Source organism: Ambystoma mexicanum, chromosome 3p, assembly GCF_040938575.1.
Source record: "Ambystoma mexicanum isolate Mex_15411 chromosome 3p, UKY_AmexF1_1, whole genome shotgun sequence".
Lineage (NCBI taxonomy): Eukaryota > Metazoa > Chordata > Amphibia > Caudata > Ambystomatidae > Ambystoma > Ambystoma mexicanum.
Window position 1 is genome coordinate 355,845,993 of NC_090925.1, and position 13,985 is coordinate 355,859,977.

The 13,985-nt window shown below is 49.7% G+C and overlaps 1 protein-coding gene across 2 annotated transcripts in view; it reads left to right on the forward strand.

Moving 5' to 3' along the window:
• TTLL9 (tubulin tyrosine ligase like 9) overlaps positions 1-13,985 on the forward strand; it is a 208,509-nt gene that overhangs the window by 53,571 nt on the left and 140,953 nt on the right. For both annotated transcript variants that reach the window (XM_069651005.1, XM_069651006.1), the window contains exon 2: positions 1,912-1,958. In XM_069651005.1, coding sequence (XP_069507106.1) covers positions 1,912-1,958 — 47 coding nt within the window. The remainder of the gene's footprint in view (positions 1-1,911; positions 1,959-13,985) is intronic.

Genomic DNA, 13,985 nt, shown 5'->3' on the forward strand with positions numbered 1-13,985 from the left:
GTGGCTTAGAAACAGCCCAAAAAGCTGTGAGAGGAACACTCTGTGCACATGTGCTGGTCAGGGCCGGGTCCTTGGTAGAGGTCATCAGGACCACTGAAGCCTCAAGGGGCAATTCCCCTAATGGAAAGTTTCCATTGAGTAAGATTGAATTGTGGGGTGGTTGCAGAGTCGAGTCTACGCTGTTAATGTGTAGATGGGATGGCATCAGTAAACCAGCCCCTTGCATAAAGCTGCGTGCACTAGGGAAGCCAGCTTCTGCCCCCCTCGGACCCCCACCGTCTCCCCCCCCCCAGGGGCCAGGGATTCATTAATCTGTGACAGAACAGCTTCCGCTACCACACAGTCATCCTCCCCCATCGGGTTACTATTCAAGTTATATGATCTAATTTCTGGAGCTAGCTAGACACCTTCAACTGTATACAAGAGGCAGATTTCAAATGTTTCCAAAGCCAACAAAAGTACAGTTGAGGTGTTTTACTCAAAGAGGAAATCCAGACGTCAAAAAGGAATAACATCTCCTCCACACCCGACATTGACACCAACACCACTTAGCTCCTACTTTGCCCACGCTTCGCACCCTGTAAGTGTTTTTAGGCTCCGTCAGGTAGGCGGTCCGGAGCTGCAGGTACATCTCACAAAGTTTACCTTAAAGGTACATGCAATATTTGCAGGCAGTAGTTGGAAAAGAAACTTCAAAGTTGCTGCAATGTTTTCAATTTCTGGAGAGTCCGTGGTAGAAAGGACACAGAAACTTGAGCGAGTAGAGCAAACCGCCAGTGCCGACACACTGATTATGCCATGATGGGTAATTTATCATGAACATAAAAGTTATAGTTTGCCTCTCACGTGCACGTTTGATTTGTGATTCACTATGTGCTAGCTTCTCATTGCCCTGAGGTAGCTCCTGCTTAATAGTGATTCTGGACCAGGCTATGCTTTTAGCACCTGCTCAACAAATTCTTATCCGGATCGCTGTTAGGTGATGATGGTAGTGGCTTCATCCATAGATCTCTTATTTGTTTGTTTAAAGACCACTTGTTATCAAAAACAACACAGAGGACAGAGGTTCTTGACATTGGATATGTGGATGGGAAGGAGACTCATGCTGGGTGGCCAGGCAAATGGGAGGGGTGTGGGTACCTTGGTGCCAAGAAGATGATCTCGGAGTTCAAGTATTAAAGCAGAGGCACTTATCTATTATCCAGTCTTGGAAGGTAGGAATCAAACAGATTTAGAGGACATTTAGAAAGGGAGGAAATGCAGATCACTACTGATTACTTTTTTGGGTGCGATGAGCAGAAGAGACATTGGGGATTCAGAGAAAAGTGAGGATTTTTTAGAAGAACATATTCTCTTGTTGCATTCATGAATTCCATCATATTGTCATTTAGACATAGTCAATTGTTTCAAAAGAGAATGCAAGTCATTGATATGTGGAGTGAGAGCCTTGACAAACAAACCAACCCCTCTGTTAAAACCTACATAAATCCTTGACCCCCCCTGCTGCGGAACGTGCCTTGTGCAAGGATGAAGACTGCGCTATCCCTTTATGCCTACCCGCTGTCGATTTAATCCTCATATCTACCTATTTTAGAATCAGATTGAGGCTGCGGGAGTAAAGTTAGGTACGTTCCCACAACCACTGCCTCCAACACCTATCACCTAGCTCTGCACCCCAGCCCCTGCCTCTCACATCTTAGATGGCTTATAGGCTTTCTATCTAAGTACTTCCTTGTTGTCATAAGATCCTTCTGAGATTTAGATTAAGTGACGATGAAAGGTGGGAAGGGGATGGGTATTTGGGGGGCATGCCCTCTTTTTCTTTTCTGTACTTTATTGTGAACTGTTGTGCACACTTATATTTTTGTGAGCGATCTAAGCATCCCTGTTTGAATGTTTTGTTCTCTATAGAACCCAGCCTACAGAGGGCCCTATGGATACCAGAAGCAGAAGGAACGGTGAGTCGCCATACAAGTATTTCATGCCATGAAATTGTGTTGTGAAAAGGAGGCATATTTAATATACAAGTCTGTCTTTTGAAATAAGTACCTTAGCCGCCTCCATTGCCATGCATTGCTCTGCAAACTAGGAAGTGTTTCTGCATGACCGTTGGGACAATTCTTCAGATGGCATCACTTCTCCCCAGGGGGGAACCCTCTCCATAAGGCTAGGGAGGTGAGGCCACTAACCAATAGTCCCCCTAGGGAGAGAGACTCCTCTCATGGAGAGAGACTCCTCGCCTGGGGATAAGGACCAGATTGGGAGACACAGTCCCCTTAAACTTCTGACCTAGCAGTTCGGGCTGGACTGCCCCTTTTGGGGTGGGGCCAAGTCTGATTTGCATATGGTCTTTCCCCTTCTGTAATGGCTTTGCAGGTGAAGAACGATGGTCTGGAGGGTTGCCCAGAGCAACGCCAGAGGTTAAGATTAATTCTAAACCTTCCAGCCATCACCTCTTTGTTTTTGCTATGTCACCCCGAGTGGGACGGGTATGCCCAGACGTGGGTCCCGTGCCTGCTGGGCCTAGAGACCCAAGCTACTCCTCACTGATGAGGCCCAAAAAGGCCGAAACATGTTTGGGGATTCTTGTGGTCTCGTGCAGAAGGGATGTGACCTAGCAGTTTGGGCTGGACTGCCCCTTTTGGGGTGGGGCCAAGTCTGATTTGCATAGGGTCTTTCCCCTTCTGTAATGGCTTGGCAGGTGAAGAACGATGGTTTGGAGGGTTGCCCAGAGCTACGCCAGAGGTTAAGATTAATTCTAAACCTTCCAGCCATCACCTCTTTGTTTTTGGGCTGACGATAGTACCTGAACCATATGGGTCTAAATTCATGTCCGAAACCATCTTTTATTGTGAAACGTAAACTGATGGTTTTGATACTAAGATGAAGAAGCACTCAAGAACGATCCAAGCGACCAGGAAAAGTACCGGAACAGCTGTAGCCAATGGAATATATTTTTACGTCAGGGTGGGCCTTACTATATTAGGGCATCAGAAACAAACAAAGGCGGAAGGGTAAGGGGAATGGTACCAGGGAGAGTACCAAGGAGAGTTGCGGAGAGAGCCGTCTAGTGGAGAAGAAATAGAGTACCAGAGAGAGAAGCTGAGAGATCACCCAAAGACAGGTTCTCGAAGCCCGAGCTAGAGATGTGGAGGGTGTGGTTCAAGGGAACGCACAAGGACATCTCGCAGGCCGGTGGGGTGTTGGTGGAGAGACCAGAAACGAAGGAGAGTAGGCGTCCCGCATGGAGGCAGAACACCAAAAATTTGGCATATGAAACTTGGTGGCCTGTGGGCAGGAGCCAAGCCGAAAAAAGAGGAGTGGCAGAACACCCCTGGTTAACCAGAGGTACATTGTTCATAAGATGTGGGGAAAGCGTCACAACAGTTGGCCGAGAGTCAGCCCTACGGAAGGATGGAGATTGGGTCGTGCTTGGGTGACCTGTAGTGGGTGAACCGGGTGGTCCAACAACTGCACCAAAACCGCTAACTCAACCTGTTTGCATAGCTTCCTACACAGACCTGAACAGTATCAAGAGAGGTGGTGGCTGGACGTTTCATACAGGGAAGGAAGGTATAGTGCCTGGTCCGCCTTCCGACAGCCAGCTGTACAGGGCCCAGGAGGCGAGGTGATTGACCATCACAAAAGCCCAGGCCGAACCGGTTAAAATTTCCAACACCAAGTACCAGGTAACAGGAATTATTAAAGTCCGGGAGAGGGAGATCCTCAGAGGACATTAGTAATAAGAGAAGGGTATAAAGAATTGTTAGCTGAACACATACTAAGATTAAGAACAGTAAAATGCTAACCCTCACTTTGGCAGTTGTGATTAAAGTCTGTCTGTACTGCTCTGGAAACTAGACGCCCCTTGAACCGTATTCAAGGGTGTTACCTTATCGAGAACAATCCGTAGGAACCAAACCTGTCAACGGGTCTTCTGGACAATCATTGACGACAACAGAGTTCTCAGGAGGGCAATTGTTGATAGAGACAGAGAGGTCCTCATGTGCACCATGTGAGGAACTCATGGTGACAAAGGAACTCATGGTGACAACAAGTAAGACCGACACAAGTAATCACAGTTCAAGGGTGTTTATTGAACAATACATTTTGTATGCAGGTTGGAAAAACGCATATTCTAAACCTAAATCTAAGATGGGAGCAAGTGTTGACCATCAAATGAAAAATAAGGCAGTCCTAGTGGTGGTGTGTCAAATCAAAAACGCCTATACTAGGAAACCTATTGCCAAACCTCACAACTGATATAAAAAGTGGTGTGGGATAGTTCTCAAGAAATGAAAGCAGTGTTCTTAAATAATATGTCAGAATGTGGTAGCCTGGTTCTCCTGTCCCCACGTTTTGACCACAGGGTAAGATGGGAGCTTGGAGCACAGTACAGTCTCAGGCTTCACCAGCATAAGACGACCGTTCCAATGGCAGCTTGGAGGACCGTCAATGGCTAAATCGTGTTTCCCTTGAAAGCCTCTTGCTTTTGAGGACCTGGCATGTTCAGCTAACAAAACAAAAGTTCCTTTAACAAATGCAAGTTTGTTTCAGATGTTCGCTGGGTGATGGGTTCACCCCTGGGCCCAACCTCTTCTGGGCGCTGACCCTTCTTGACTTCACATTCACTTTACTCTCAATGTTACGGGATTCGCTTCCCTTGCTTTCTCTCAATGTGGGATTCACTTTTCTTTCTTTCTCTCAATGTGGGATTCACTTCCCTTGCTTTCAAAGTGCTTGCAGACAAAAGTCTTTCGATAGTACGGGGATTTTGGTCGACCCTCTGTATGACCACTTTGACCTATTTTACTGGCCTTCCTACAGCCTTCTGGTACTTGTGGTTTCTCTCATATGGGGCTCGACCAGAGTCTCTCGAGTTAGCACCCACGTGGTGCCACTTTCCCCACTGTAGCTGGTCTCCCCATTTCTTTTAATTCAAAGTTCATTTAGCTTTGGTTCAAAACTTTCCACTTTGCGTTTCTCACTCATCACAGCCTGGTCCTTATCGGTTCTCCCCTCGACTCACCGGCTGTGATGAACTGCTTGGCTTTTGGCTTCTCTGGAGTCAAGGCCAGGACGGGCGCGGGAGCGTCCCTTGCACCAGCTTATCAGCATACGATTGCCCTGTGTACCATTGACATCTGCTGCAGGACACTTGGGCTATTGTTCACGGTTTTAGGCTCTCTTCCGTGAAGGTTCTGTGGGTCTGGGACGAGAAGGACAATGTCACTTCTCTTCTCACCACCCTCTCGATTCCTGCTGCCTTCTTCCTTCTTTTGAACTGCTGTGTGTTCGCCCTCTCTTCGAGCTGTCTGTTGTACTCGCCTTTGCTCGTACTTTGCTCTCTGGCTCCACCTTTTGTCCCTGTGGGGAAGGGAAAGAGCCATCAGGTGTGTGTGATTCTGGTCAATTGCCTGACTTTGCCTGATCCTTGTATTGGGACATGTCAGGTAAACGGCTCGGGCGTTAGTCCATCGTCCTTTGTGTTGTGCGAAAGTGTTCGTGTTGTAAAAGGGTGGCGGGGGGCAGTGATTTGGAACGTCCTACGGAAAAGGATGGGGAAAAGGTGTTAAAGGAAGGGGGATACCGCGTCCCACCCATCGGTGTCCCATTCCCCAAAGACACCCCATTCAGGTGATCCTCCCTCACTGGTCCACCCCCAGGAATTGGATCCAATAGCGATGGCTGTGTCCTGGTCACCTGGATGACAGATCCCCCGGGGACTAGCTAGGGCGACACCTTCAGGTTTCTCACAACACCCCAGAATTATCCAGGGCTGGTCTACCGAGCCAAACACCTAGGAACACCTTTCTAGCCACTATATTGATCACACCTTTTTCTGCGTTATGTTTTTTATTTTTTTTTTAAATATGTTTATTAGTTTTAAACAACATCAACCAAACTGTTAACATTATCAATGCATTGTTCATGGTTTGCGCATGTGGTTCCCTGCCATCCCCTCTCTCCCCTCCCTCCCAAGACCACAATTTGTCCATCAGTTCTGCCTGTACCAAACCCTGATCGCGGGCTGCCTACTTCATCCGAGGTAGCGTCTTCCTCTCTAGGATAAAATAATGGCACCGTGAGCGCCACCCATTGGTGTAAGTCTTCGCTGTAGTCAAGCCTCTGTTCTTGCAGTCTATTCTCTCATGCCCCCGTTTCTGCTGTCACCCACTTCAAAAGAACCCCCCACCACAGTACCACACTCGGGCTCTTAGTGCTTTTCCATCCCATAGCGATGCGTCTCTTCGCTATTATGTATATCAAATCCTTCAGCTTGTTTAAAGGTTTATTCTTCCTGCTTCTTTTATATCTGCCCAAGATGCATGCCGTTGGTGTCTGCACATCTATATCGATGCCTGCTTCTACCACTTTTGCAGCTATCTGTGTCCAAAAAGATTGTATTATTCGGCATCCCCAGAACATGTGAGTCATTAACACCCTGGGTTTTGTTACATTTAGGACATTCGTGGGCTCTCGCCCCTCTGAACCTGGAGATCACTTCCGGTGTGAGGTACGCTCTGTTGATTATGTAGAACTGTATAAGCTGCAAGCGGGCATTCCTGGAGACCTTTTTGTGGTAGTGGGTTATATTTCCCCATTCCATATCTTCGAATTCCAAGCCCAGTTCATTTTCCCATTTCGCTTTACATTTGAGTCCTTGTTTGGCTGTGCTGTCCAGTAACGCTTCATAAAGCCGTGAGGTTTCATGTCCCCCCTCAGCCGCGATCAGCATGTTCTCAATAATCTCGTGCTCTGCTTCCGGGTTCATGGCCTCTGGCCATTTGTCCATGAGCCTCTACACTACTGCTCTGTGGAGCAGGAACAGCTCTATTGGCAGTCCCGTGGTCTCGCTGAGCTCCGCAAACGTTAGGATCCCCTGGTCATTCACCAGGTCTCCCAATGTAGCCACACCATAGGGTTCCCATTTATTTTGTGTCTCTTTTTGCCCCCAGGGTCTATTGTAGGAATCTGTGGGGAGTACGGGTCGTCTATCTTTGCCGTTTTGCAAGCTTGTTTCCAGAGCTGGGTCCCCAGCCTCACCAAGTATGGGCTGTTTTGTGTTGCGCTTGCTGGGAGTCAGAGTAAATCCCTGAGGAGCATCTGAGGGACGGCGGGTTGCAAGAGTCGGGTGTCTGTCGTGATCGTCCGCCATCCATTTCACTACGTGTTTCAGTTGGCACTCCAGGTAGTATAGTTCAAAGTTGGAGATTTTAAGGCCTCCCTTTTCATAGGGTCTCTGTAACACTTCTAGCGCTACTCTGTGCCTTCCTCCCTGCCAAAGGAATCGTCTGCAATGCTTATTTACATCCTTGAAGAACTGAGGGGGGATGTTAAATGGGATGTTGGAAAAGCAGTGTAGAAGCTGGGGTAGCGCCACCATTTTAAGGAGTCCAGCCCTTCCGGCCCTGAGAGTGGTAGTTTTCCCCAGAAGTCCATCGATTTCTCTAGGGTGTCCTTGGCTCTTACCGTGTTTAGGGTATGTTCAGTTTTGGGGTTGCGATGGATGGTAATTCCCAAGTATTTAAAAGAGGTGGTCTTCCACTGGAGGGCCATGGTAGGGAGGCTTCCGGCCTCGTCCTCACTCAGTGCAGCCAGAGGGTAGAGACATGACTTCTTTTTGTTAATCTGGATCTCAGTATATTTATAAAACCTGTCTAGTGTCTCCAGGATGTATGGCAGTATGTGTTACAGGTTATTTAGGTATAGGAGTGTGTCGTCAGCATACATTGAGATTAGGTGTGTCACCCAGTCTATCACTACGCCCCCATCCCCATATTCCTGTCGCAAGTAGGCAGCTACGGGTTCAATGGCCATGATATATAACATGGGGGAGAGTGGGCATCCTTGTCGCGTGCCCCTGTAGAGAGACCATTTATCAGAGTATGTTTTGTTCATGCACACTCTGGCCGTAGGGTCCGTGTATATGAGTTATGTCCATTTTAGGAAGGCTGGCACTATCCCTATTTTTGTCATGGTAGCATACAGCCATTTCCACCGGACTGAATCGAAAGCCTTAGTGGTGTCTAGGGGTGCCACTGCATAGTTCTCGGGCCTGTTATAAGTGCATGCATGTTCTCAGTAATGGTACGCCCTGGCACATAACCTGTCTGATCTTGGTGGATCAATAGGGGGACTACTTTGCGCAGTCTCCTCGCCAGCGGGGCCGTTAGGATCTTTTTATCTGCATTTAACATGGATAGGGGCCTGTACGAGCCACACTCCTCGCCGTCCTTACCAGGTTTTAATAGTGGGATGATTACAGTTTCTCTCATGGTTTCTGGAAGGGTGCCTGTCTCGTATGCCTCGTTAAACACTTGGGCTAGTAGTGGTGCTAGGGCCTCCTCGTATGTCCTTGTAAAACTCCCCTGGGAGGCTGTCCGTTCCTGGGGTTTTCCCGGACGGTAGGGATCTGATGGTGACCAACACCTCTTCCGGGGTGATGGGTTCGTCTAGGACCTCAGCCATTTGCGTGTCTATTTTGGGCAGCTTAATGATGCCTAGGACATCTTCTATTTCGATGTCTGTGGGCGATGTGGTGCTGACATAGAGGTCCTGATAAAACTCAGAGAACAGCGAGTTTATTTCCGTCTGCGTGTGTGCTATTGAGCGATCCGGTTTGCGGACATGGCAAATGGGTGTCCTGGGGGCTTCTCATTTGTACAGCCAAGCTAGTAGCTTCCCCGGTTTGTCGCCAAGGGCATGGCTTCTTTCAATATGTTTTGTGTAGCTGAGTTTCCCCAGTTTTTCCCAGTATGTTAAACAGGCTTGTCTGAGTGTCACGATGCCCGCTCCCGGGGAGGCGGCTCAGGCCCTGCGTCCCCGAAAGCGGACATCAAGTCCCCGGGGAAGGTCCCAGCAACCCCTTATAGGGGCCCTTTGGACAGCGTCCTGGCGCCATAGGCGCCAGGCTCATTATGAAAGTGTTTGGGTGCACTTACCTGATGCAGACCATGCTGCAGAACCCCGGCCTCCTTGAGGCCTGAAAGGAACTACTTTACCTGTGGGACTCATTTACCACCCGGGCGTGGTCGGGGAAGGATACATACCTGATTGGAGGAAGGACACATTCTAGGAACTTCTTCCAAGGCTATTTAAACCACACCCGATCAGCCACACGTGCTTCGCGTTGTTCTGCATCTAGCAGCTGGACGCTCACCATGTCTGCTCCTGCATCCTGACTTCTGCCACGCCTGCCAGCATCCTGAATCACCTGCAAAGGAAGGGAACAAGAGAACAGAAGAAGGAAAAGGCCTTACCTGCTAAATCTGCATCCCGGAGACATTTCGCCGACGATCCTGAAAAGGAAGACATTTATTTTTAAAAGCACATCGCATCGATCGCTGCAGCGCCTCATTCTACTCACCTTACAGGGCGCTTCCATGTTCTGCAGCGACCATCCGGATCCGCAGTCGCGCCCCAGCGCCTAGGAGAAAAAGACAATAACGAAGGTGAGAGAAAGAAGGGAAAAGGGAAGCTAAATCTCCATGTTAAGACTTACCTGCTGGGTCATTCCCTTTTCATTTCGGGTCCGCGCCACATCCAGGCATTTTGGGACCCTGGCCCCTAAGGGGAAAAAGACATCAGCGTTAATGAGCGAATGAAAAGACATTACCTGATTTCCACAAGGATTTCACCTCTCATCTTGGGTTGGTGCCTGTTCCCCGGCATTCCGTACCCCGGCCCCTATGGGGAAAAAGACACTAGCATTAGAACATTAATGCATGGACACAAGGGGAACCACTTATCAAAAACTTACCTGGAAGCCAAGCAAGTTTGGTTCTCACCAATCCGAAAATCCAGTGAAGTAACTGGATACCAACGCGCCCCCACATCAGAAACCACCAATCCGAAAATCCAGTGAAGTAACTGGATACCAACTCGCCCCTGCATCAGAAGCAGGATGGAGAGCTCGTCCTTCCAGACCCTAAGGTGAGACGCTATGGGGAAGCACAGAAGGGTTTTGAGAGGGTGAGAGGGGTAAGTGGGAGACCGATTGCATTACCCCGCAGACAGTTAACCCCCTATTTTCACCTACAGAAGGATACTTCTGTGAGTCAGACAAGCCAGATTTGGGGCCCGGTCCAGTCTGTCTTCCGACCCCTGCGCATCACCTTAGACGAGGTCACAACAGCGCGAACCAGGCCAGCGCCTCCGTGGGAGTCAGGTGAGCGTTACACTGAGCTCAACCTCCTTTTGCAAATGTTCAGGAACATGGCTCTCGTTTCTAGTTCCCCCAGCTCTTTCAGTGCGTGCTAGTGAGGCTGTGATGGATCTTTGGGCTCCCCCTACAGCCGCGATCATTTCCCCTCTCATGACCACTTTGTATGCTTCCCATACCGTGCCAATGTGTCGTACACTATTTACGTTCGTCTACCAGAAGTCTAGTGTGCTTTCCCTTATCTGTTCACGGAAGGCTGCGTCTAGCAGAGCCTCGCGTCTGAGCCTCCATGTAGGTACAGGGGTTCTAGGTGGAAACACTGTCCAGGTGACTGCCAGTGGGGAGTGATCGGATAACACTCTGGGTAGGTACTGTACGTCCCCAAACATAGCTTGTTGCTCTTCACTTATAAATATGTAATCTAGCCTGGTATAGACAAAAGGAGTACACACGTTTTTCTGGGTGCTGCTCTCTCCATAAATCTTTGAGTTTGAGCTGTTGTGTTAATGCGGCTAGTATTTTGGCAGGCGGGGATGGGCGGGTGTGTTTGTTGTCTGATCTGTCTTTGCGGGGGTCAAGGGTGCAGTTGTGGTCCCCTCCCCATATCAGGGTACTATCTCTGTAAGGGCTGAGCCGTGTGTATAGTGAATGGAAGCAGACTGTGGCGTCATGATTGGGAGCGTAATTGCTAATTAAACATACCTCTTTTCCTTCTATAGTATCGTGTACGAGAGCCAACCTGCCGTCGTCAACTGTTTTTGTGCCCATTAGTTTGAGGGGGATGGTTGGGTCGATCCAGATCAGGACCCTCTAGCATAGGTGGAGTAAGTGGATCCTATCAGCGTCCCTCGCCAGGTTTTGGCTAATGCTTCTAGTTTACGTGCGTCTAAGTGAGTCTCTTGCAGCAGTGCAATTCCGACCTTACTCCGTTTTAGATATGTGTGGATTCGCATTGCTTGACAAAGCTGTTCGTGCCCCTGACATTCCATGTCATGATTCTGATTTTGTCAACCATAAATATTGGATGCCCAGATGTTTGAGGGTGGCGTCTCTTACGGCTGCTCTTTTGGTTTGGCAATTACTAAAGCTCTGTGTGGTCTTGTTGTTTCCCCGCGTAGTTCCCCAACTATAATACCAACTCACATATTCCCTCCCCCCCTTTAACTTCAAACTCCTTGTACAAAAAAACTGCCCAGCGAGGTTTCCCCCATAATGACTACCCCGTTTCCGCTCCATTTGTCCGTGCACTGGTCTCCTGGCGCACTACGGGCAGGTTTAATGTACCCAAATAACTTCTGGGGACAGAAGGAGTAAGCGGTCCATCTTCGGTTCGGCTCCTGTAAGTAATCATTCTTGCTGCGCTTAGGTGTGAGTGCAGTTCGTTTCTGTGCGTTTGTCGATTGCTGGCCTTATATATGCCCACCCTGGATGCAGGTCGGCGTGATTTGCGCCCCTTCTCTTCAATGTCTTGGATCTGTTCCCTGTCCATCCATTCTCGAGCTTCGGCCGGAGTATCGAACAGAAGCGCCTTATTGTTGTATAGCACTTTCAGTCTTGCTGGGTATAAGAGGATGTAGCGCAGTCCCACTTTTTTCAGTCTGACCTTTGTGTAGATGAATTGTGCTCTTTTCATGTGGACTTGGAAAGTGTAAACGGGATCTATAGCTATCTTCCCGGAGTCTCTTTGAATTTGGCCACCAGATCTGGAGAAAGCTAAGATTGTCTCCCTGTCTTTATAGTTGAGCACTTTTGCTATCACTGGCCTACGCGGAGCCCCGTGGGGCGGTCGTTTGGTGAGGGATCGGTGGGCTCTTTCGATGCTGAAGCCTTGTGAAATTTCTCTCCCCCAATCTCATGCAACAAAAGGTTCTCAACATAGTTCGTAGGGTCGTATCCCTCGATACCCTCCGGCAGGCCTAAAATCCTAATGTTCCGGCGTGCCTTCCCTTCGAATTCTTCAGCCCTGTCTTCCACGTGCTTCACTCTTTGTTGTAGCTATTGGACATCTTTCAGAAGCTGTGTTTTGGCCTCTGTGTTTTCTCAGACCTGGGTTTCAAGCACTTCAGTCCTGCCGGCTATGGAACGGACATCCTGTCGCAATAGGCCCAGGTCTATGGCAACCACGTAAATTTTGCTCTCCATCATCGTTTGGAGCATCTTGATAGCTTCTAGAATCTGCAAATTGCCCGGTTTCACTGCCGTTCCAGAGGGGTCCGGCACTGCTGCTGCAGCACTTTTGTTAGCGGTTTCAGGTCCCGTGGATTCTCTGGCTGCGTAGGTCTCCATGGTGGTCTGTCGTTGTTTGACTCTCACACCCTTCGTGGACATTAAACTAGAGCTGGGGTTCCAGTTATTTTCAGGTAGAGATCTGCGTTTGCTGTGGGTGCTGCACTATTTAGGGGTAGCGTGATCGCTTGTGCACGCTGTTGGCGCTATCGTAATGGTGGCGCTGTGCAGTAAGTTTTGTGTTTCTCAGGCGCTAAGCATCTTCATATGTGTTTGCCCTGGGGCGAGTTGAATGATGGCGTGGGTCTATTATGCAATTACAGTTCGCCCTCTTGTGTGCGTTTGTCATTTTCTTCCTCTTTTCCTTTCTTGATTGGTTACCAGGGCTGATGGCCATGCAAGCGCCTGCGGGGCGGTCCACGGCCGCTTTCGGGCCTAGCTCCTTTGCCACTAGAGCAGAGCCCGGTTCCAACCGGGTGCCCTGCGTGCCCGATGCCTTGGGGCAGGCGGCTCAAGCCCCGGTGCCAATGCACGCTGTGTTAACTCCCACGCCGCTTCACTGATCCCCAAGCAGGGGTCTAATTAATTTGCTGTGCTCTCCCTTTGCGCACTGCTGCGGCCTCTTGCCACTAGCGCCAAGGCATTCGCCTTCTCTGTGAGAGCTGAGTCGCGGGGGATGGGGGGAGGGCGCCCAGTTCTCGGGATACAAGAGTGCGGCTGACTGACTGGGTCTCCCCACCCCACTGTCCCTCGCCTCGTGTGGCTTTCACAGCCGGGCAGCTCCATCTGCGGTCTCTGGGTTCGCGCTCCACTCTTCTCTGCTGTCCCCTCGCCGTTCGGGTCTCTCTGCTCCGGTGCCGCTGCAATCACTGTTCCAGGGGCAGACTCCACGCTCTCCGTGGCTGCGCTGCTGCTCCCATGTTTTCTCGCATCGTTGCAGGCTCCCCACACGGCGGCCAGGGTGTGACACTGCTGCCTCTCATTCTGCTCACTAGGCTTCCCCGGAGGGTAGTCCCCGCATGGAGCTCTGAGGTTGCCGGAGCCAGTCAGCGCCATCAGTCATGCCGGCCTCTGCTCTTTGGCCACAGTGGTCTTCTCGCCTTTCCCAGCCTTTGACTGTGCTCGCAGGCCCCCGGTCCGCTCCCCGATTCTTCTGGGCTTGTCAGGGTTCAGACCGTTGCGGGCCCAGTGCCGTTTCGATTTTCATATGGTGGGCACCATTTTCTGCTCTGCTCCATGGCGCTGCGTTCCGCGGTGTCCTGGTTGAAGTAAGGCACACTTGGTCTCCAAATTCAGGATAGACCCTCTGGATGTGTTCAGCAGGGGTTGCAGCGACCCTCAGATGTCTTGTGCTTCTATAAAGCGTATTTTGCAGCTAATCGTGATCACATCATGCAGAGCTTGCCGAATATGCGTCTTCCCTACATGGCAGTTAGCCACGTCCTCCCTTGTTCTGCGTTATGTTAGAATTGTTTTTACTAAGTATTAGAAACATTTGTTTTATTTTTTTCACACCGCCATATATGCTGCATTTGTTCTATTTTATTGAACTGTGCTGTTGTTTTAGGCAGGAAACGCGTTCTGTTCCAATTTG